Source organism: Lissotriton vulgaris, chromosome 9 (genome assembly GCF_964263255.1).
Source record: "Lissotriton vulgaris chromosome 9, aLisVul1.2, whole genome shotgun sequence".
NCBI classification, from domain to species: domain Eukaryota; kingdom Metazoa; phylum Chordata; class Amphibia; order Caudata; family Salamandridae; genus Lissotriton; species Lissotriton vulgaris.
In genome coordinates, this window is record NC_141697.1 from 896,204,756 (window position 1) to 896,229,060 (window position 24,305).

The 24,305-nt window shown below is 44.9% G+C and overlaps 1 protein-coding gene across 11 annotated transcripts in view; it reads right to left on the reverse strand.

Moving 5' to 3' along the window:
* RYR1 (ryanodine receptor 1) overlaps positions 1 to 24,305 on the reverse strand; it is a 1,215,008-nt gene that overhangs the window by 69,218 nt on the left and 1,121,485 nt on the right. For all 11 annotated transcript variants that reach the window (XM_086938669.1, XM_086938668.1, XM_086938662.1 and 8 more), the window contains one exon: positions 21,316 to 21,446. In XM_086938669.1, coding sequence (XP_086794795.1) covers positions 21,316 to 21,446 — 131 coding nt within the window. The remainder of the gene's footprint in view (positions 1 to 21,315; positions 21,447 to 24,305) is intronic.

The window sequence follows — 24,305 nt, forward strand, 5'->3', positions numbered from 1 at the left end:
GTGGGAGGCAGAGATTTGACGGGAGGAAAAGTCCTGAATAGGCCTTTGAGAAATTGTTTAATCAGTCTACTAAACCAAAGAGAAGGACCTGCAGAAGATGTCCTGAAACGAGATATAGCTGCCAGGTAAACTTTAATAGAGGGGTGAGCAAGACCTGAAGTCACCAGATTGAGAAGGTAAGGCAATATTTGTTCTGGAGAAGACGAAAGAGGGTTTATGTTTGCCGACTTACACCAGATGCAGAACTTCTTCCATTTTAATGAATATGTTTTATTAGTACTGTCGGCTCGAGCACGAGCCAGAACTGCCCGGCAGTCCAGAGGAATGTCTAGGCCATGGAACTCTCTGAACTCAGCAGCCAAGCCGATAATTTGAGAGATGCTGGAACCGGATATTGGACTTGTTCCCGGTTCATTGTGAGGAGAGAGGGAAACGGTTTCAAAGGGATCGGCGGTTCCAGGGAGAGAAGGTGGAGCTCCGTGAACCAATGCTGGCACGGCCACGCAGGAGCTATCAGGATTAGCGTGCAGGGTTCTGCCTTCAACTTCCTGAGGACCCTGGGAATTAGGGGAATCTGTTGAAAAGCGTATGCAAAGATGTTGAAACATGCAATCGAAAATTCATTCCCTAGAGCTCCTCGTTGGGGATGCCAGCTTGCGAAGTTTTGGCATTTGACGTTCTGCTTGGTAGCAAATAGGTCAAAGAGAGGAGTGCCCCCTTAGGAGAATATGCGGTCGAGAGTCCGCTGGTTCAATTCCCATTTGTGACATGTTGTTTGTTGCCTGCTCAGTGAATCGGCCAGTACGTTGTCTGTTCCTGGAACATATTCCGCTCAAAGGGAAATGTGGAGAACCAGCCAGTTCCAGATCTTCTCCCTGCTTGTTCAGGTAGTACATTGTCATAGTATTGTCCGTCCGGACAAGCACTAGAGAACCTTTGTTCCTAGGAAGGAACGCCAGGAGAGCCAGATAGACAGTCCTCCGCTCGAGGAGGTTTATGTGAAGCTTCCGTTCAGAAGGAGACCACTTTCCGCTGATTCGGAGCTCTTGGAGGAAAGCTCTTCAACCCTCCAGGGACGAATCTGTTGTGATGATTTGTGGAGAAGCTTGGAGCAAGAAGAGCAGGCCTTGAGAAAGATTCCGTGGACGAGTCCACCACTGCAGAGCAGTGACCATCTGAGGGGTCACCTGAATAACATCGTCGAAGGATCCTTCGAATTGAATCCATTGAGCTGACAATGCTTTTTGGAGAGGGTGCATGTGGAAGCGACAGTAAGTAACTAGCAGAATACAGGACAACATCATTCCGAGAAGGGATTTGAAGAGGCGTACTGATAGAGACTTTGTGGATTTTATGCGGTTTGCCAAATGAAGTAGTTTGTTCTGTCGCTCCGTGACGGGAAAGCTTTCTTCTGGGTTGTGTCGAGATTAGCACCCAAGAAGGATATCCGCTGAGAAGGTTGGAGGACAGACTTGTCCTGATTGAGAGTGAGTCCCAGGCGAGTAAAAAGCTGTAGACAGGCTTTGGAAGACCTGGCAGCGCTGTCTAGAGAAAGTGCCTTGGCGAGCCAGTCGTCGAGATAGGGAAAGACCTGATGGTGTTGCTGGCTGAGGTATGCAGCCACTGGAGAAAGGCATTTAGTAAAAATACGTGGAGCGGACTTGAGTCCGAAGGGCAGGACTCGTAATTGGTAATGTCTGCCTGCCACGGCGAGCCTCAAAAACTTGTTGTGATTCCTGTGGATAGGGATATGGATATAGGTATCTTGAACATCCAAAGACACCATGTAGTTGTTTGCGTTGAGAAGTTGCAGCACTTCTTGGATGGTAACCATGCGAAACAACTGTTTCTTTACAAACTTGTTGAGACCTCTCAAGTCTAGGATTGGTCTCCATTTCTTCTTCTTTTTGTGCACCAGGAAAAAACGGGAGTAAAACCCCTTCCCCCGTTGACGAAGAGGAACCTTTTCTATAGCTCCCTTCTGGAGCATGAGTGAAAGTTCCAGGAGTAAAAGGCGTAGATTTTTGTGAATCATATGTCGAGGAGGGGTCTGGGGAGGAATTTGAATGAACTGCATCGAATGTCCAAATTGTATCAGTTGAAGAACCTAACGGTCCGATGTTATTTGTTTCCAATTGTGTAAGAATTGGCAAATTCTTCCTCCTATTTTGGAGGGTGGAGAGGAAATGGAGACGGGCGGTAGAGAAAAGTCATTGCCGCTGAGCAGCGTCCTCCATTTCCTCGAAAGGAGGTCTTAGTGTAAGAGGATTGCTGTTGTTGACGTTGTTGGTATTGTAGTTGATATTGTTGGTTGGAGGAGGAATAGGAAGACCAATAGTGTTGGTAGTCTCCTCTGGTGGAAGATTGACCTCTACCCCTTGAGCCACAAAAAGGAGGGTTCTTAAGTTGAAGGGTACCCAAAGCCCTAGCCGTGTTGGTATCCTTTTTTATGCCCCGAAGAGCTTCATTACTATGCGTGCCAAAAAGAAGCTGACCATCGTAGTGTAGGGCATGTCCAGAATTTTTGTCTGGACTTCCGGCCGGAAATAAGTCACCTTCAGCTAACCATGGCGTCGTAGTACGGCTGCACCAGCTAGTTGGCGGAAACCAGTAGAGGCGATAGCCATTGCACAATCGATGATCTCGGAAGCTGAACGTTCGCCCTCCAGCAAGATCTTCTTTGCTTCTTCCTTCGAATCATCCGGCAAGGCTCCCAAGTATGGAGCAATGTCCGCCCATATCTGCCTTTTATAGCGCCCTAATAACGCTAAGGAATTAGACGCATGCACTGTTAATGCAGACATGGAAGAAAAACGTTTCCCAATATTGTCAAGTCGTCTGCCTTCCTAGTCTGGAGGAGCGGACAGCGGAGCAGAAGGGTTTTTATATTTCCGCTGAGCAGCTAGAGTGATGACGGAATCAGGCCTGGGATGTCCGGTAAGGCAGGCTAGAGCGGTGTCCAGAGCTCTGTATTTTTTGTCTAGACGAGGTAACACTGGGGGAACCGAAGATGGGTTGTGCATTAATTTAACACCCTGATCCCTGATGTAGTCTATAATGGGCAAAGATCTTACAGACTTCTTAAAAGGTACCTTAAAGTCATAAAGGAAACAATCCTGCTGGTGAGAAGGCATAGGGATCTGGAAACTTTGTGCAGCCCTGAATCAGCTTGAGTAGGCACCGGGGACGCTGGACACGGGATAACATAATCATCCCACTCATCATGAGCCAATTGGGAATCATGGAGTTCTCCTTCCTATTGTGAATCATCCTCCTCATCATCTGTGGAAGGTGGAGGTGGTAGTGTGACAGGCACAGACTGTGGAGGTGGAGGCTGTGGCCTTGGCGGGGGAGAGACAACTGGAGCAGGAGACGTAGAAGAAGTAGGAAATCTATGCTTGTAGTCAGTAATCAGAAATTGGAGGTCAGAAACCAAAGACGCTGTTAGACAAACCATGGGAGGTTGGGGAGAATGGCTGTCGTCAGGATAGTATGTCTGTCTTCTGGTTCTTGCTCGTCATAGTCCAAACAGTCTTGGTACTTGACATGCAGTTCAGAAGGACTTGTAGCAGTTCCGAACATACTGCCATTGTCTGAGTCTTCCTCCTCTTCCAAAAGGTGAGTCGGAGGTAATGCCTGGACCCTGCTAGGAGAAGTCAGGGTAGGTGTCAACGTGCATTTTGTTATTTTAAGATGGACATACGCACTTTCTACTTTGGACTCCGGGTCGACGAGCCCGTCGTCGGTGTAGTCATTGACGGTGAAGCACTGACGGACACAATTGAAGGTATCGTTGACGAAGCTCCCTTCGACGGAGCCGTGGTCGACGGTGTTGTTGTCACTGACGGAGTCCTCGTCGAGGATGTCGTCGACGGAGCCCTCGTCGACGGTGTTGTCAGCGGCAGTGGAGCCTTCGTCGTCGACGGAGTAGATGTCGACGGAACATTCTTCGTCGACGCAGGCGTCGACGCGCTCATAGGCGATCGAAGCGTCGACGCTGGCTTGGACATCAACGATGATTTCTTCATTTTTATCGTCGACGATACAGGTTTAACTGCCGTCAACGAAGTCGTCGTCGTGGACGTGGACGATGCTGAGGATGCCAAAGAGGTAGAGACAGTCGTCGTCGACGAGGTCACTCCCACAGCTGTAGATGGGGATTTTCTCGCCGTCGAAGCCACCGTCGATGAGGCAGTCGTCGACAAGGTGGACCTAGGCTTCTTAAAGGTGTGTAGAACCTCCTGTTGTGGAATCTTTGCTGGTAAAGCCTTAAGGTGTGCCTCCAAATAATTTTTATGCGTCTTCTTTTGAGGGGGCTGCGACGAAGGTCCTGGAGAAGTAACTCTGGGCTTTTTTTGAGAGGATCTTGAAGATTTGGAGGAGTCCTCACTCTCTTCAGAAGACAAAGCTTGGTCTTTGTCCTTAAGTCTCTGCAGCCAAATTAAAAGGCGTCCCTCCCGGTTTTTGAGGGTCTTTGAAGAAAAGGTATGACATACCTTCCGGGTAAAAACAGTAGAGGCAGTCTTTGTGTTGGTCGTCGACATGAAGCCTCTTTTTACCACAGGAAGCACAGGGCCTAAAAAGGCCTTTCTTAGGAGTATCTGCCATGAAGATATTGAGAACTTCACACAGAAGAAGGAATGGTGAATAACTGGAAATCCAGAAACAAGGAAAAACTGAGCAGAACTCAGTGGAGACTCCCTTTGCACGACGAGCGGTAGAAAATCTGAGGGACTAGAGCTCCTTCCAGGAAGGTTCTAGAGGGTTGTGATAGCTGATGAGTTTGGTCCTTTTTACAAAAGGACTTGGATATGTTACTAATGTAAGGCTCCTGGCCTATTAGTCTATATGTCTAATGAGACATTACTTTATTTATGTACTGGGGACTCCCATCCCGACGACGGGGAATGATTCAGGCATGTGAATCTATGAAAGATACCCTAATACTGGATAATGCCGTCTTCAAAGATAAAATGTTAAATCAATACTTTATGAATAGGTTTAAATGGGGTCTGAATTAAAGCAGCTAATACACCAAACCAATTTGGAAACGGGTGGACATAATCTGAATGAACAAGTTACTTACCATTGGTAACAATCTTTCTGTTAGAAACTCCATCTAACTGCAGATTCCACAACTTTTAAATTCTTAGCCAGGCCTCATAAATGATCTGGAAACTTTTCAGCAGTACCTCTGCACACCGCCAGGGGAGCCATGCAGCTCCACACTGATGCTATTCTGCTCTCGAAATTAAATGCACAGCCAACATGGGTACGATTCCCACGCGCTGACTTCAGTTGCTTTCAAGTTTGTCCACACCCACAGATGAGGAGCACCAAAAGCAAATTAGCATCAACGAGTGTGCAGATTTCTAGACTTGAGATATTTTTAGAGGACAAAGTTCAATCCACAGAGTGGGGAAGGTGGCAGGATCAGTGAGGAATCTCTAGATAGATAAAGTCTCTACCAAATAGAGCGTTACGGACTGTAAGTACTATGTTCTTCTAATATAGACTTCTAACCATAGATTTCTCACCTTTTGAATAGATACCAAAGCAATACCTATTCTGAGGTAAGTCTGTGAATTAGCTTAAACCAAAAGGTCCTGTATGGCCAAGTGGGAGAAATTGTACCATTCTGGCTGTGAAGATAGTAGTGCTTTATGAATGTATGGAGGAATACCCACGGCGATGCCTGACAAATGTCTAGGACCATGTCCATGTGCCAACTCAGTGGTAACAGCCTTGGTTCTGGTAGAATGAGCTCAGAGCCCCCCCTGCTTCTTGGCCAATGCATAGCAGATCTTGATACAGAGCTCTATACAACACAAGATGGTCTTTTTCTGCACAGCTTTACACTCCTTGCTCCCACGAACCCAACAAATAGCTGATTTTCCACTCTGTGGGCTCAAGTACGATCAATGTAAAATCTCAGCGCTCTTTTGGGGTTTGGGAGATGGAGTCTGTCCTCCTCCTTAAGAGGAATGAGGCAGAGCATAGAACTCTCGTAAGGTTATGGTTTGACCAACAGGGAACTGCTTTTGGGAGAAAGGATGGCAAGTTTGCAGGAAGAAGTGGCATACAGCGGGTTGACACAGAGAGCTTGGACCCCACTCACCTTCCTTGCTGATTTTATGGTAATTAGGGTGAGAAGCCGCAATGGACAGCTATGCAGCTAGGCAACAGCTCAAAGGGAATGCACATCAAATATTTGAGGATCCACTGCGGCATAAGTAAGGGAGAAGGCAGAATCATAAGATGGGTTTTAACACCTTGGCTGCTAGGCGTTTTCCCCCCCCTGTGCTGGAAATTGCTTTATTACTTTATTTATGACGAGCTCAGCTCGTCATCAGCACAGCTCAACTGTGCCTCATGACGAGCTGAGCTCGTCATGAGCATCGAAAGGGTTAAAACAATGAGGGCTGATCCAGCAATCGTAAAAGTGCTGAAAGAGCCAAAAGATACCCTTTAACCATGCCCCACACAAATCCTTGCTGGGCAAGGGAGAGAACTGACAGCAAAACATCTAATAACCTGGCCTGGAAGGGGTCTATTTGCACTCTTTGATGTCGTGGTGCACTCTCAGGCACCACATACATATTGCATGTGGATCCGTGACAGACATCTGCTGCGTACAGGTGTCACACGCCTTGAAGCCTGAAGGCATCACACACTGTTCTGTGATGCCAAAGGTGTCAAGAAGGCCTGAAAAACAGGCCAAGGAACCCGCGGTGGGACGTAGAATAGAAGAAAAGCTGACATCAGCGCGCCGGGGGGGGGGGCTTATGTGGCTCCACTGACGTCACGTCCGTGGACGACGTCAGCGTGGAGCCATGTTGCACCGTCCCCCGGCGCGCAGAGGTGCTGCTGCAAAGAGTTTTCTGGATCCAGTCTGACGCCTGGGGATATTGTAAGTAAAGGAATCTGCGGCTAGATGTCTCTATCGGATATCTCAGACTCGCTGCTCAGGAGGATAAACACGAAACTGCGTTGTGTCCAGATCCGCTCCGATGAAAACGAGCTTCTGAGAGGGAGTCAGGTTTGACTTCGGCACATTCATTGTGAACCTCAGCGAATGCAGGAGGTCCGCCATAGTGTGGAGGTGGGAGACGACTGCCTGATGCGAGTCCGCCTACAGCAGCCAGTCATCGAGATAGGGGAAGACTGGAGCCCCTGATCTGCACAGATGAGCTGCGACCACTGCCATCACCTTCGTGAACACCCCAGGGGTGCTAAAAAACTGGTAAACTGATATTGCTTGTGGCCCACCGTGAACCGCAGGTAACGCCGGTGGGCCGACAGGACGGGGATGTGAAAATAAGCATCCTGCAAGCCCAACCCTACCATACAGTCTCCAGGGTCGAGGGTAGACAGGACCTGAGTTAGCGTCAACATTTTGAACTTCTCCTTCCAGAGGAAGCGGTTGACGTTCCTGCGATCCAAGATAGGACACAAGCCTGGGTCCTTCTTGGGCACCAGAAAGTAGTGTAAATAGCAATCACAACCTTCTCTGGGGCAGGAACTCGCTCGATGGCTCCCTTGGCCAAGAGAACCGTAACTTCCTGTTGGAGAAGGGCCAGATGATCCTCCAACATGCGATGGTACTGAGGTGGCATGGCTGGAGGGGTAGTCTTGAAGGGGAGGGAGTAGCCCCTTCGGACTATCTGCAAAACCCACCAGTCCGACAGGATGGTGCGCCAGTGGGGGAGGTGATGGCGAATCCTGGTGCACACTGGTGAGTGGTGGCCCTGAAAGGAGGGTTTAGAGGCTGGTGCATATGGGGTAGTGGTGGACTGGCCCGCTCGCTGGCCCCCAAACCCACGACAGTGGGTTCCACGTCCCCGGCTGCGCAGGGGCTGAGCATCTTGTGCGAGCCTGTTTCTCTGGATGGAACATGGCAGAGCACCCCTTCCGTAGCCACGAAAGGGGCAAAAAGCAGACTGCACAGGATGGTGGTGGAGAGGCCCAAGGACTTGGTCGTAGCCCTAGAGTCCTGGAAGCACTCTAGTGTGCTGTCTGCTTTGTCACTGAACAGGCCACGGCCATCAAAGATCATGTCTTTTAGGGTAGCTTGGAAGTCCCCAGAAAAAACAGTCAACCTCAGCCAGGCATAGCGTTGAAGGGCTACTAACTTTGAAATCGTCCTGCCTAGCGAGTCAGCAGTGTCCAGTCCACATCGTATTGTAAACTTGGCTGCGTCTCTCCCCTCAGTGACTGCACGGGAGAGCAAGGCTCTGGCCTCCTCTGCGCACTTGTGCAGCACCTGCACTACTGTATCCCACACAGAGTGGCCCAATTAGACATGCAGTGTTTACCGACCGCAGTCCCAAGCTGGAGGAAGAAAACATCTTCTTCCCAAGATGGTTCAGCTTTTTGGATTCCCTATCAGGTGGTGCGGTAGGGAATGTACCATTGGACGTTGAGGCTTGGACCATCAAGCTCTCAGAGGCAGGGTGTTGGGAGAGGAAAGTGGGGTCACCCGGAGCCGGGCGTTGGCGTCGGGCAATCATCCTATCCACAGGAGCCCCTGTACCGGGCTTGGACCAGGTACCGAAAAGGATGTCAGTTAGGGCTCCATTAAACGGCAGCAGGGCCCCCGAAAAGCTTGCTGCCCGTCGAAGCACCTCTTTCAGGAGGTTAGTTCTGACTGCCACCGTAGGTAGTTCGAGGTTGAGAGCCTCGGCCGCCCTACGCAACACCACCGCGTAATACACTCCCTCCTCCATAGCCACGGTAGGAGGAGACAACATGCCAAGTTCTGGGGAGGTCTCTAGACCACTGGCTTCCCCCAACTCCTCTCTCCAGGACGGTTCATACTCCAACTGGTCAGTTAAAGGGTCTCCAGAACTCCCAGTCCTCTTCACTCTCCTCTGGTTGGCAATCTGGCCTGAAAGGAACACCAGGGCAGAACATTTGGCATCGGTCGACTTCGGCCTAGTTCCGTGTCCACGTCAGGGTGGAGGCCGGTGTCGATGCCGGCTGGGGACACAACTGGCGTTGGGTGCGGATGTGGTGCCGGTGGAATCGGCCCCGGGAGAGGTGTTATGAGGTCGAACTGCGCCGATCCGGATCCAGGCCTGGATCCAAGGGGACCCTGTGGGCTCGAAGGCGCACCAGCGGAATCGGGCTGCCCTAAGATGGCCTTATATTCTAAAGATTTTGTTTCTGATCCACTAAAGGAGTAGGCCACTTATCAATCGGTTGATTGAACCGCAAAGGAGACAAGCGACCGAAGTAAGCGACTGGCGGGAGCCTAAAAGCCACGGAGACGTGCTCAGGTATTACATTAGACCACCTAAATCAAGTGAACTAAAGGGGAAAGCTGATTAATATTGTACCACCAATGGATAAGTGGCCTATTCCTTAGTGGATCAGAAACAAGATCTATAGAATATAAGGCACAATTAGTGCATCACCTAAAGAGTTGAGTTGGAGCAAAAAAACTACTGAGTGCTTTTGCACAAGTATACAAAGATTTAAAACACTTGTGGGACACACTAAACATGGAAAGGAATTAACGAAAGTCTTTGTCCTGAAGAAGGTGGCCTGATTAACTTACGCTACCAAAACGCTTCAACGCATGTTACTCTGTTAATTTGGGAAAAGACAGCAACTACACCAACACAGGAAATTCATTCCCCTGGGGGGTGCTGTCTATTTGACCAGAATTGATATTAACAAGGCAAATTTTACTGTCTCACTACATTCCTTTCCATGGAAACGAGTTGCGTAATGATTTTTGCACTATTGACTTCTAGATGTATTATTGTGGCTTTTAATGCAGTTTGTATGGATTTTTAAAAAATATTCTTTTTGCATATGTTTTTATTGTAACTGCGATATTGTGTATTAAATATCTTGAATAAGTGCTTCAGCATCCCGAGTGGAATTATAATCAAATATTCAGTGAGTGATTGTGATTGCATGTAGTGAATAAGTGTGTTGATTTTATGTGAAATATCTCCAAAAGGAATATCTTTTTTAACCTTCTGGTTTACGGTGCTCTGTCCCTTTGGAACGCACAAGCCCCTTTCCTCGGTTTCAAAGAGAAACCTAGCGGCTAGGGCAGTCGACCTCGAATCTGGAGAACTGGGTTCGAGTCTCTGCAATGATGCTGAACATCCTGTGATTCTGGGCAAATCACTTAATCTCCCTGTGCCTAACAAAAATGAATGTGTCCTCATATAATGCAACTGTTGCTATGTAAAGCGCTCTGATACCCAATTCGGGTCAAATCACGCTATATAAAACTCAGTAAAAAAATGTTTTCAAAAGCCAATTGAATTGGCCTCCTCTAAGTTCAAGTAAAAGTTGTCATCTGTGTAAGGAGGGACAGGAATACCACCCCCCTTTCCAGAATCATCATCTACATCTTTGGGTGTACAGAGTTCAGAGTCAAAGCTAAAAAGATAATGGAGCCTCTGCTAGCTCGTTCAGATTGGTTCACCATCAGGTAGAATGACTACCGGTTGCGCTTTTGTAATCTCGTAGTGCAAAACCGGTTGAGATTCGGCTGCAGACAGTTCAGTGGCAGATATTTGGAATCACAGCAGATCCTCTTACTCCACTGACGGCATAAGTATAAGCATTCCGGGGACAACGAGGAAGGGCCCAGCACAGGTCTTGGAGCCACAGTGGACGTCTGTATTATTTCAGTGTAGGGCTTGGATCGGATCCTAGGGGTCAGATAACGTCAAGGAGGTATTGGCCTTTGAGAATTGTGCAAAAAATCTGAAGCATGGCCTCTTTGAAAGCTTCTGTCTCCTGTTGTGTTGCCGATGGCCTGAGAAATTTGAGGTACAATGAAATCAGTTGGTAAATAGACTTCACAACTGAATGACATTGTGAGGCTCTCGCACCTTCTCTTTGGATACAGAGTGGCAGCACAGGGTCGAGTCTCACTTCTTTTTTTTGTGTTTACATAAGGACTTCGATTTTGACTTACTAGAGGACTTTACCCATGTAGCTGACCTCTCATGAAAACAGCCTTACGGGTGAAACAGAATTTGCACCTGGAACTTGGAGTGGGACTTACATGAGGGCCATGACTTCTTCTGTTCGGTGATGTACAGCTTGGCTTTTCAGTACCAGGTCTCCTTCAGGTGCATGAGGGCACATTTGTCGCATGTTTCTGAGTAGTATCACAAGCCTAAATACCAGAGACACACCTCACACCAACATCTGCTTTCTTAGCCACAGCATGATTTGCAACTTGTCGTCTTTGAGAGGGACTTTTTCCCCCCAACACACTGAATTGAGTTTGGAAGTCATCAGAAGTCTGGCAACACTGGAAAAAGAGCTCAATTAATCAATCAGAGAATTGTGAAGTGTGCTACTCACCCGTGAGAGTCTCAAGGCACTGAGGGAAGGGGATGTACAGCTCCAAGTCAGCCGAAGAGCCAGGTCTTGAGGCTCTTCCTGAAGGTGTGCAGAGTGGGGGAGCGTCTGATATCGATCAGGAGCTCGTTCCAGGTCTTTGCCACGATATAGGAGAAGGCTCTTCCACCCACTCTGGCTCTGTGGATGCATGGGGTTTTGGCATGGGTGAGGTCAGCGGAGAGGTGGTTTCTCATGGGTAAGTGGAAGGAGACTTTTTCATTGAGGTATTGGGGTCCGGTGTTGTGGGGGGATTTGTAGGCATGGGTGAGTAACTTGAAGGTTACTCTTCTCGACGGGGAGCCAGTGGAGGTCTTGTAGGTGTTGGGTGGTGTGTTCATGTCGTGGAATGCCCAGGATGAGTCAGGCCACAGTGTTCTGGAAGGTCTGGAGTTTATGGAGCAGCTCCAGATCTGATTAAGGCGCAGAAAGAAACAAGCTGACAAAAGTGTGCAGGGTTGTCGCTTATATACGGCTTAGCTCCATCATGTCTGGGGTGGAACAGATCTAATGTAGAATTGCACTGCGCCACCTTGCTTTGAATGGGAAAATTGCTGGAGAAAAGTTTCCATCAGTAATACAATTTGTCTCAAAGACTCATCCTATATGGCTCTGCTATCTGACCCATTAGAAAGGGCTTGGACAAGAGACATTCAGCAAGTACTGCACCCACCTCGGACTCCACTACAAATAACTATTGATGGTCCCTATTGTTGTAAATGAATCTCGGGCCCTAGTATAAATTTCCCGATTCATGCCCTTATATTGGTATACTTTATCATTTCCTTATATAGGCATAGAAATCATTACCATATTTGGCCTAAACCATACAGCCCAAATACGGCATGGATACTTCCACTAAGCTCCAAGAATTAACAACATTTTCTTGGAAAAACCCGCCTTCAGCAGCTTGGGGCTTCCCCCTGCTTGAATATTGAGTTCTCCTAGAACTCCCGGCGTTTTCCAAGAAATGAGCCTTTGAATGACGTTATTAAGTCCAAACATGTGTCAAACTCGGCACCTTCAAAGTATAAATATGCCTTGATTTGCCTAAAGAAACACACAGTGGTTTGGAGCAGATCGACTATCTACTTGCCCGACGCCCTGCAGCAGCAAGTGCCGAAGGAAGCCGACCCTCCAGCAGACGCACAGCAAGACTCTGTCATTCTCCTGCCGAGAAATCCAGCTCCAGTTTTTCCAGGCAGCCTTGCGGGTATCTGGGAAATCGAGTCCCGAGAACGAGATACAAGACCTCCTTCATTCTAGAACAAAGGTACAGAGCTGATTAGACCCCTTAGAGAATTATTGGAATCAGATTCCTGGCAGAGAACTCCTAGACTTAAACTCCTCCTCTTATACTCCCTCCCTCTTATCAGACTTAGGTTAGGTACACCTGGGTAGGCGTATTCTAGAAGCACCAGTTGAGTATTTTAGTCATCCTTTTATCGTTGTATGTATTTTATGTATTTTATACATTTTATGCACTTTATGGCTTAGAAACCATATCATGCTTTTACAGTACTACTTTATAATACTGTTCGTATTATACGCATTGTACTGTACTTCATAGTAAGCTTTACTATTGTAGCAGTTCATTTTCAATGCTTGAGAAAGAAGACTGTTCAATAAATACCTTTTTTATTGAAAACCCCTGTCTCTCTATTTCTCTTGCACCTGAAACTAAGCATGCACGATTGACTGAGTTAAATAGTTATCAATTGTTTCCGCAACTCTAGAGATTTGATTCCTTATTCTTGGGAAACAAAGTTGTCATGTTTTATGCGGTTGTCAGAAACAAATCCTTTCTTGTTTATTCGAGAAGGTTTCTAGTGACCTCTGAGCTAGCTGGCACTCACAATTAAGTCTAATATAACCGGTAGAGACCTAGTAGACCTCAGTCCTACGTCTAAGCTACAGGATATATCATTCCAATGCGCAGAGCCTATTGGGAATATAGGAACTACACTACATGGCGCCCAACGTTTGGTAAGGTGGTAATTTAACGCTAGATACTAGAGTAACTCAGTCGTGCTTTTCACTCAGACCCCTCTTTCCCGTAAAAACTCCAATAGACGTCTGGAGTGGGTGAAAGGGTATAATATCCGCCAAAACTTAGTAGGACGAGAATCCTATGTATTAGTTCTTGGTTTAGTCAACGTTGAAGGTTACAGTGTTCCAAAATATTGTGCACCTAATCTTTGTTTCCTTGAAAATTGTTCTGCAGAAGTTTTAGTAAATAAAAATGTCAGAGAGTGACGACGAAAGGGAGAGAGCTAGAATAGCAGCTCAAGCAGTCTTAGATGAAACAGCTCTCCAACAAAATGACCCGGATGCTATATTCATCCCGGCGAATATAAGGAAAACCATAACTATAAAACTTATAGAAAATGGAGTATCATCGAGAGGTGGTAAAGTTATATTTGTGATAGAGGCACATGAATATCGGCAGACAGAGGTATTCTATTCATGGATTACTTTTTCACAAGCAAATCCAGTAACACTGGAATACCACTACTACAAAATTGAGGAACCTCCAGCGGAATACGTCCCTTTCGAGGACGTTGAAATTCCACTAACTTACCAAGAGCATCAGCTCTGGTTTAAAGGCTCCCTAAAACATCAAAATCACATTACAAGGCTCGGTCCACTAGGTAGACCAGGAGCTACAAGGCCGGTTCTAGCCAGCTATACACCACATCCTGACATTGAAGAAATGTCAGACAGAGAACTTTTAGCTCAGATAAAACAATTAATAAAAATACATAGACAATTGGTTCAATATGTCATGAGGACTTTAACAGTCCAACCAGCGATAAAAATTCCGCAACACACCCCGTACTAGGGAAACAAAAACAAAATTAAACCACAGACTATACAGTCAGTCATTGGCAAGTTACCCGCCAAAAGGGAACAAATTCCATTTTTACTAGCACAAAAAATTACTCAAATAGAGGCAGTATTCCCTGATAGTACACCTCATGAAAAACACAGAATTCTGACAACCTGTTTACCAATGGGGATTGCACCGCATGTGGAGGACTGTGACACTTGGGGTACAGTCTTTGCTTCAATCTACACAAAAACACATGGTGTACCGTCCATGGCGGTGATACCAGACGTTCTGAGACAAATTCAGAATGAATAGTGCCCAGAACCAGCCTTAAATCGAGGTATGAAATTACTGAAAGATTTCAAACAGGTCTCAGCTATATTATTAGCTAACATTAGAGGTGAAGCAGCATCCGTGGCAATCCGCCAGAAGTTAAAAGAAACAGATATAGCAGGCCAACCTTATGAGCTTTCCAGAATTTATTGAAAAATCATATGAAGAATTAGGTAGAGATAGTTTGGTTGGAAAACCATTGAAGCCCCAACTAACTGAAAATCCTGAAAAAACATTTATTAAGAATAATCTCACTACTCCAAAAAAGAAGTGGGAGAGTAAAAAAAAACTCTACCTATAGAAAAATATTCTTAACTCAGAGGAAGGTCTCCCCAACAGAGAAACAGGTCTCCCCAAAGGGAGCCCTCTGAAAAGAGATATAATCTTAGGAATAGGGATCATTTGAAAAAACCTGACAGATATCAAGATAATGATACACGTCCCTCTTGATATTTTCAGACATCCTCGCAGAAATCGGAAAGAAGAGAACGGTCAGAACACAAGGAAGAACGCGTCAAGTCCAAAGACAAGGAACCTGTTCACCAAAGTAAAAAAGCTCAGTTTTCCAAAAAGAAGGTAGCAAGCATAAAAGTCAGACATGCCGAGGATCTTGAGAACACAACTCAAGAACGGGGAGTGGGCTCAGACAATGCTAGACAGCGCAGTAGAAGTAACTATAGTTCGCAAGATCCTGAAGGATCATCTGGAGACAGTGGACTTGAATGAATGCATTCAGGTTGAAACTGCAGACACCAGGGTTAGTATACCCCATAGGTTATATGAAGTAAAACTCCGAATGGAGGGGGACATAACTAGAAAAATAAGAACACTCTTTTGGGAGAAGCTCTCTAAGGGCTATGACATTCTTCTAGCTGAACAAGACTGGCCACCTGAATTTGTCAGGGAGTGCCCATATGGCGAAGAGATAATTATGCCAGCCTTCTCTAATCACATTCCAATTCATAAAAAATATACATATTCCAGAAAACGGGCAGTAGCCCAAGCTCCAGCATTATATAAAAATCACTCAGGATAGGATGAGGATTCTCCTCACCATAAAATCCAGTTAAAAAACCAGCCCGCTGCACAAAGGCAGTACCCGGTTAAGCAAGAAGCTAAAAAACAGGTCAGGGAGATTTTAAATCAACTTGAATACCAAGGGGTGATTGAAATATGCACCTCATCTATGAACAATCCTTTGTTTCCTGTATCCAAACCAGACAATTCATATCGTCTAGTATTGGATTACAGACACTTAAACTCTTGTTGCAAAACATTTGCAGTACAAAACTCACACAGTGTAGCACTGATGAATAACATCGTGCGCAAAAAATATAAAACAACATTAGATATTTCAAATGGATTTTCCTGTCAAAATATTGCACCAGAAAGCAGGCATTTGACCGCTTTCTCAATTTTGGGGAAACAGCGACAATTTTGTCGTCTCCCCCAAGGATTCAAGAATAGCCCAAGGTTATTTTCAGCAAGAGTAACGGAGTTACTCCAAGCGTACGATGATGAGGCATTATCTTATGTCGATGACATATATCTTACGGATGACGACTTGGACAAGCACTTAAAAAGAGTGAACACCATAATACTTGGGTTCGCTTCTGAGGGGTATAAATTCAATTTAAAAAAATCAAGAATTGCCCACCTCAATGTCATATTCTTGGGATATGAGTTGTCAAGTGAAGGCAAAAGCCTAGCGGCAAACTTTCTAGAGAAATGTGCGCTGCTCCAACCCCCAAAAACGCTGAAAAACTTACAGTCAATTCTAGGTTTCCTGAATTTTGGAAGAACTTACGTTCTGAATTACGCAGAGAGGGACAACAAAGAAAACTCTTGAAGAAAGAATGACAGAACTTTTTCATGAATTTGAAAAAATATGTCTGCTTTCACCATGGACTGAATTTTGGATTGGTTTAGGTGCATTTTTCCTCCTGCTCTGGCTAATATTGGTTTTAAGCCTGGAGCAAATGATAGATGGAAAATACAGTACAATGGACACAGCAAGTCAGAAAATCAACTTAGTCCTAAAACCCCACGAATCATCACATGTTGAAAAAAGAGAACTGTCATCAGTAAACATCACAGCCGTCCCTATACCAGGAGGTATAGTATGGGATAGAACTGATTATGATATCTATGGCCCGGTAGAGATGCTGAGGATTCCACATCAGTTTAAGGTTTCTGTGAATGACTTTGTAACACCCAGCAGATTCTCTGATGATTGGGACTTTGAGACAATTAATAATATGATGTCAGATTTAGAAATGTCTGCGAAATATACTGAACATGACTATTTAGAAGGGTCATTAGACTATGAACAAATGTATTGTTTTAACCATTTTGGCCATCACTATTTGCACAAATCTGCAAGCCCGAGAAATGTTTTTATGTATAATCAATGGGAACATTGTCCAACACCACAAAAAGGCAGCTCTAAAACATTTTATGAAATGTTTCCTTACTTCTCAGGGTTTAATGTTACAGATCCAGAAACGTTTGATTTCAAAAATGTAAATAAGACAGGATTGAAAACAATGTTGACTAATACCAAACAAATTTATTCTGCAAACTTTTATGCTAAGTTGGCCACATTGGGTTACGACTTCTGGAAAGACAACATCGAGACAAAAACTGTCGGGGGCACAAAAGAATGGCAGGTGCAAGGTCTAGAAGCTTTACTCAGAGCCTGCATTATACCTGAACAAATAATGTTTTTAAATGACACTGTGCAACAAACCTCTTGTCTTGGCATAGCAAAAATAAAAGATTTAATTAAAACCGACTATACCAAAGCCCATACCTGAAAATAACAAAACTACAGAAGGGGAGATAGACGTACAATATGTTTTCAAATTGAACAGAACTAGTCCTATTTGGAAAAAATGGTTAATCTGGCCCACAGACACCAATATCTGTCAAGATAGATTCCTGAACAAAACACAGGGTTTAGTTCTTAACAGGCCAGATCCAAGATACACCCAGAGACACCATCCAGGGATAGTAACAACATATAGTGTAGGGAAACTATGCCTTGAATGGCTTAAAACTTCTACACTTCCAGAAATTAAACAACACTTGACTTTACTTAAAGAAAGCAAGGATTTGCGAGATTTCTTATTGGGACCTCGCAAACCACGGCAAAAATGTTTCATATACACCGGTATATATGCTGGGTACATCGAGGCTTGGAAAATAACACAATTAGAAACGGCAGAAAGAATACGAGAAATTGATCGTATTAACTTGGAGAAAGCTGTCTCTGTAGAGGACAATGGGTTAACTACTCTGTCCTCCAGAATATATTCATTGGACAGCATTGTATCCTCTGCAATTGACATAATGGAACAAGACTTGCTAATGTTACAACATGGCCAGTCTCAATTACGTTCTATAATGCAACTAGGCTGGACGTTGCAAAATCTGAGTTCAGGCTACGTGCCATGGAAGGTTATCAACACAACGTCATTGTTTACTGGGTTTAACCTTACAGATAAACAAATCTCTTTGGCACAAAGAGAAGCAGACTATACAGTGCTGAGCATTGAAAAACTGGAAAGGTTACCATTGACAGTTTCTGAGAAACCTGTAATAGAATGGATAATTCATGATACCATCATGATTCCAGTGACGATTTTCCAGTTTTAGTATTGTCTACGGCATATACCAGAAGGCCTGTATGAAAGGTTGGGTAAAGAATACATTAAGTCAACATGGACTTAACCATATACACACAGTTGTTGGAATAAGGGGAAAGAAGTATTCCTTAGTGGGAAAAATTGTAAAAATTCACTAAGTGGTACACTTCTGTGCCAGGGTATTAATTTACACGGAGCCTGCGATGGTTCTGCGAATAACCTTTCATGCCACCTGCACGGTACTGCCTCCACACTGATAGAACCCGTTTTCAGGCAGCTATCCAATGACAGTTACGTTATATTAAATGATCACAGCTGCGGTGGCATGGTGCCAGGAAAAATTTATCTGGTTACTGTGTCGTCCATGGTCACTTGTGTATGCAAGTATTGTATCCAGCTCGCAAGTCAGACGGCAATATGACCTTCATTGAATATCTCTTCTATACGAATTGATACTTTAAGCAGACTAAAGTCTATTCTTTTGCAAAAATCTGTGCCACTGACATCATCAAAAGAAACGTATGATCTGCAAGTTGCAAGGACTTCTGCAGAGATACATGCATTATTATCAACAAACTGCCCTATACATTTCGCAGAAATGTTAAGTCAAATCTTAAACATGTCTGATACCAGTGGCATCGCACATGTATTTAAGACGATTTTTTCGGGACTGTTAGCACCATTTGAAGCAGTCCTCGGATTTTTCCCAAATTTTGTGCACTCTGTGTTCGGCGGCCTGCCTCTCATCTTAGGACTCGTAGCAGGAATACTATTTTTATTTCTTCTGCTCTGATATGTCAAGTCCAGTAACCGGGGATACCCAGAATCTCATGGAACAGACGGTCTGTGCCCAGAGGTATCGTGAGAGGATAACACAGATTCTCGGCTTGGCTCGTTTAAGCGATCTGAATACGACATGGCTTCTCTCGTTCAGACCAATCTGGCAAGATTGCATCTTACCTGTTCTACGATGCCTGCTTTGCGGAGAGGAACGCATGTTAGAAATTTGTCTTACACTTCTATCAGTCCTGCCATCGGATGTCGACGCCTTGCTAGGTCCTGTAACGGCTCATGCATTGTATTGCCCCCAACGGCTACAAATCTTGATGACGGCATACATTGAGATCTCACCAGTAAGTCTAACTGAGGGTGAGGTACGAGAAACACCAGGCACACAGGTAGCATGTGATATGACCATTGCTAACGCGGCAACAAGCGCTGACGGCAATGCTTCTCATCTATCCACATTTGATCTGCTGGATCAAGTGGTTCCACTTTCACCTACTATGGTAGACGATTTTTTTGCCAGCCTTGACGACTTGATGTTTTCTCTTGGAACCGAGAATAACTTTTGAGTCATGCACACAGTGTTCTCTGAACTGTGAAATTCGGCCTTCATTTTTTCAAAACAATGACTTCTAACATTTGGAACTATATTTCCACAACAAAGTTGTAGTTTTTCTCTCTTTCCAAAACATTAAACTTTTGGCACAGACTAATCTGCTTAAAGTAGAACTATTCTTAGAGAACAAGTCATCTTTGAAAACTGACTAAAAGAATTATTTAAGCCTCATCCCTATTAATAGTAGGATTGCTATGACATGTTATGTTATGAAATGATCTCGACTTTTCTTCTGTATTTAAGAGACATTATCATAAATGTAATCTCATGATTCTTTTTCAAATTGCATAAAATAGATTAAATACAAGTATATTGTGTACTGTAGAAAATGCTAAAAATATTTTTTCTGCATACCCAGTTCAAATGCATTCTTTGTATTGGGGTGGGATTGTAAACACTAGCTTTAGATATGTTCAGTGCTTGCTAGGTTAGCTTTATTGAACTTAATATCCGTGGAGTGGGTGTTGTAAATGAATCTTGGACCCTAGTATAAATTTCCTGATTCATGCCCTTATATAGGTATACTTTATCATTTCCTTATATAGGCATGGAAATCATTACCATATTTGGCCTAAACCATACAGCACAAATACGGCATGGATACTTCCACTAAGCTCCAAGAATTAACAAAGTTTTCTTGGAAAAACCCGCCTTCAGCAGCTCGGGACTTCTCCCTGCTTGAATATTAAGTTCTCCTAGAACTCCCGGCGTTTTCCAAGAAATGAGCCTTTGAATGACGTTATTAAGTCCAAACATGCGTCAAACTCGGCACCTTCAAAGCATAAATATGCCTTGATTTGCCTAAAGAAACACACAGTGGTTTGGAGCAGATCGACTATCTACTTGCCCGACGCCCTGCAGCAGCAAGTGCTGAAGGAAGCCGACCCTCCAGCAGACGCACCGCGAGACTCTGTCATTTCTCCTGCCGAGAAATCCAGCTCCAGTGTTTCCAGGCTACCCTTGCGGGTATCTGGGAAATCGAGTTCCGAGCACGAGATACAAGACCTCCTTCATTCTAGAACAAAGGTACGGAGCTGATTAGACCCCTTAGAGAATTATCGGAATCAGATTCCTGGCAGAGAACTCCTAGACTTAAACTCCTCCTGTTATACTCCCTCTCTCTTACCAGACTTAGGTTAGGTACACCGGGGTAGGCGTATTCTTATCGTTGTATGTATTTTATGTATTTTATACATTTTATGCACTTTGTGGCTTAGAAACCATATCATGCTTTTACAGTACTACTTTATAATACTGTTCGTATTATATGCATTGTACTTCATAGTAAGCTTTACTATTGTAGCAGTTCATTTTCAATGCTTGAAAAAGAAGACTGTTCAATAAATACCTTTTTTATTGAAAACGCCCATCTCTCTATTTCTCTTGCACCTCTGGTGAAACTAAGCATGCACGATTGACTGAGTTAAAGTTATCTATTGTTTGCGCGACTCTAGAGATTTGATTTCTTATTCTTGGGAAACAAAGTTGTCATGTTTTATGCAGTTGTCAGAAACTAATCCCTTCTTGTTTATTCAAGAAAGTTTCTAGTGACCTCTGAGCTAGCTGGCACTCACAATTAAGTCTAATACAACTGGTAGAGACCTAGTAGACCTCAGTCCTACAACTAAGCTACAGGATATATTATTCCAATGGGCAGAGCCTATTGGGAATATAGGAACTACACTACTTCCCCGTTCACTTCACCTTTTTCTCTACCCATTTCTTACCATGAAAGCATGGATTTATCGGGTTCTGGTTTCTTCTCATTCTGGGAGCTGATTTCCAAGCTGGCAAGATCCATGCCCAGGAGTTCTGCAATTCTCTCTCTACCGTAAATATCTCCATATTTCTCTAGCACCTGTACAGCAAGAAAAAAGAACAGGTCATGTTAATGCTTTTAAGCGGGTTGGACATAAAATGCCAAACTTCAATTTCGAGAATGGTAAAAGCAAAGAACTTTGGATCAAATGTTTCAACATAAACAAATGGGTGCACACATACTTTTAAGAGGTTCCTGACTTGGCATATCCAGTCAAGCTTTATGGATTGTGATTAGGACTCCCTGTTTTCCGTTTTTACTGATTTTTACAGATAAATCCAGACAGAAACATTTATTTTCTTGTCTGTATTTATTTTTAATTGTGGATAAAAACGGAAAATAGGTTGCTTTTTCAGTAATTCTAAATACTGTCTGCCATGCCTGCCAGGTCAATAGCTGTATGGATTGATAGGTAAGAGGGTTTAAAAAAGAAAGGATTGTTGGTAAGAAAACAAGTTACTTACCTGTAACTTTAGTTCCCCAGTATTGGTAACTTTCATAGATTCCCATGCTTTGTATCATTCCCCGTCGTCGGAATGGGAGTCTCGGTAACAAAAAAAAATACCATAGCTGTAGGTACAAAAGACAATGGAAAAAGGCCTAGGCCTCAATACCTTTTGTAGCATATCACCCTCTTTGTGTAAAAGAGACCAAACTTTTGGCCTCAGCCAATCAGAAGTGCCTCACCACTTAGAACCTTCCTGAAGGAACCTCAGAGCCTCAGATTTTCGTAGCCGTTGTGTACTGAGACACCATCTGTGCTGTAGGCTGAGCTTTCCCCGGGGAGGTGGGTGGGCGCATGGGAATCTATGAAAGTTACCAATATTGGGGAACTAAAGTTACAGGTAAGTAACTTGTTTTCTTACCCCAGTATTGGAACTTTCATAGATGCCCATGCTTTGTATCAGAGTAGTAAGCAGTAGCAAGATAATCACATTTTGCATCGTAAATAATAGCAGTAGACAACATGACATTAGATACAAAATGTGAAAAAATGGAAGGTGGGAAGATAGGAAAGCTCACCATTAGTGGAAGAGGTTCCTCAGGACAGCCTGTCCAACTGCTGCATCCTCCTGCTGCAGAGATTCCAAGCAGTAGTGCTTGGTAAAAGTGTGGACGCTGCTCCAGGTTGCAGCTCTGCAGATGTCCTTAATTTGCACCCCTGCGAAGAGTGCTGTGGAGGAAGCCACAGATCTTGTGGAATGCGCTCGTATCTTTCCAGTCAGAGGCTTACCAGCAGCCCTGTGACAATGTAATATAGCACTTGTGATCCACCTTGAAACACCCTGTTTGGAGATTGGAAGGCCTTTACTTGGTCCCCCGAAGGCCACAAACAGTTGGGTAGATTTTCGAAAATCCTTAGTACGCTGTAAGTAAAACTTCAAGCATCGCTGTACATCCAGTGAATGCAAGGCTTTTTCCGCCGGTGTGGAAGGCTGAGGAAAAAACGTTTTCAGAATGACCGGTTCATTCAAATGGAAGTCCGAGGGGACCTTTGGCATGAACCTAGGGTAAGTCCTCATGATGACAGTGTTCCTTTTGAATTGAAGGAAAGGTTCCTGAATGGTCAAGGCCTGTAACTCCCCTACACGCCGAGCCGACGTGAGAGCGAGGAGAAGAGCCAATTTCCACGAAAGGTATTTGATGTCAGAACGATGGACTGGTTCGAATGGGCCCTTCATGAGTTGAGAAAGGACCAGATTCAAATGCCACGTTGGTGGAGGTGGTCTCACCGGTGGATAGACCCTGAACAGACCTTTAAGAAACTGTTTGATTATCCTTGAAGACCATAATGAAGGTCCAGAGTCCGTCCTCCTGAATCGTGACAAAGCAGCCAAATGGACTTTAATTGATGAGTGGGCCAGACCAGACTTGGCCAAGGATAGTAGGTACGGGCGGACCTGATGAGGTTTGGAATTGAATGGATCAATGTGTTGCTGTCGACACCAACAACAGAATCTTTTCCACTTAAGGCGGTAAGTTTTGTTAGTGGAAGGGGCCCTTGCTTGGGACAAAACCTCCCTAACTTCCTTAGACAATGGCAGGTTCATAAATTCTCGCTGCTCAGGAGCCATGGAGTCAGGTGTAACGACTGAGGGTCTGGATGTAGAATCTGTCCTTCGGACATCGTGAGAAGGTCCGGCAGAATTTGGAGAGGTAAAGGAGGAGCGATCGACAGCAGATGGAGCTCCGTGAACCAGAACTGCCTCGGCCAAGCCGGGGCTATCAGGATCATCCTGCACGGTTCCATCTTGAATTTCTTGATTAGTCGTGGTATTAGAGGAATGGGAGGAAAAGCGTAGACAAATGTCTTCGACCAGGGTATCAAAAGGGCATTTCCCAGAGAATTTGGATGGGGAAGCCTGCTTGCGTAAGACCGGCATTTGTTGTTGGTCGGGGTGGCAAACAGGTCGATGTCCGGTCTTCCCCACCGGCTGAAGATTTGTTCCAGAATGTCTTGATTCAACTCCCATTCGTGGGTGACCGAGGATGACCTGCCCAGTTTGTCGGCGTTTTCGTTGAGAACGCCCGGCAAGTGTTCCGCCATCAGAGACATGTTGTGTCGGATAGCCCATTCCCAAATCTGCTGGGCTTCCTGTGACAATGGGCGCGATCTGGTCCCTCCTTCCTTGTTCATATAGTGCATGGCCGTGGTGTTGTCCGTCCTGATAAGCACCTGTGAACCCTCCAGGAGAGGAAGAAACGATTGCAGAGCCAGACGTATCGCCCTGAGTTCTAACAGGTTGATGTGGAGGCATTTCTCCTGGGGTGACCAATGACCACTGACATGAAGGTCCTGCAGCACTGCTCCCCAACCTTCCAACGACGCATCCGTCGTTATCACTTGTGGAGACGGGTCGCTTGCGAAGGATAGGCCTTGGGACAAGTTGTCTAGGT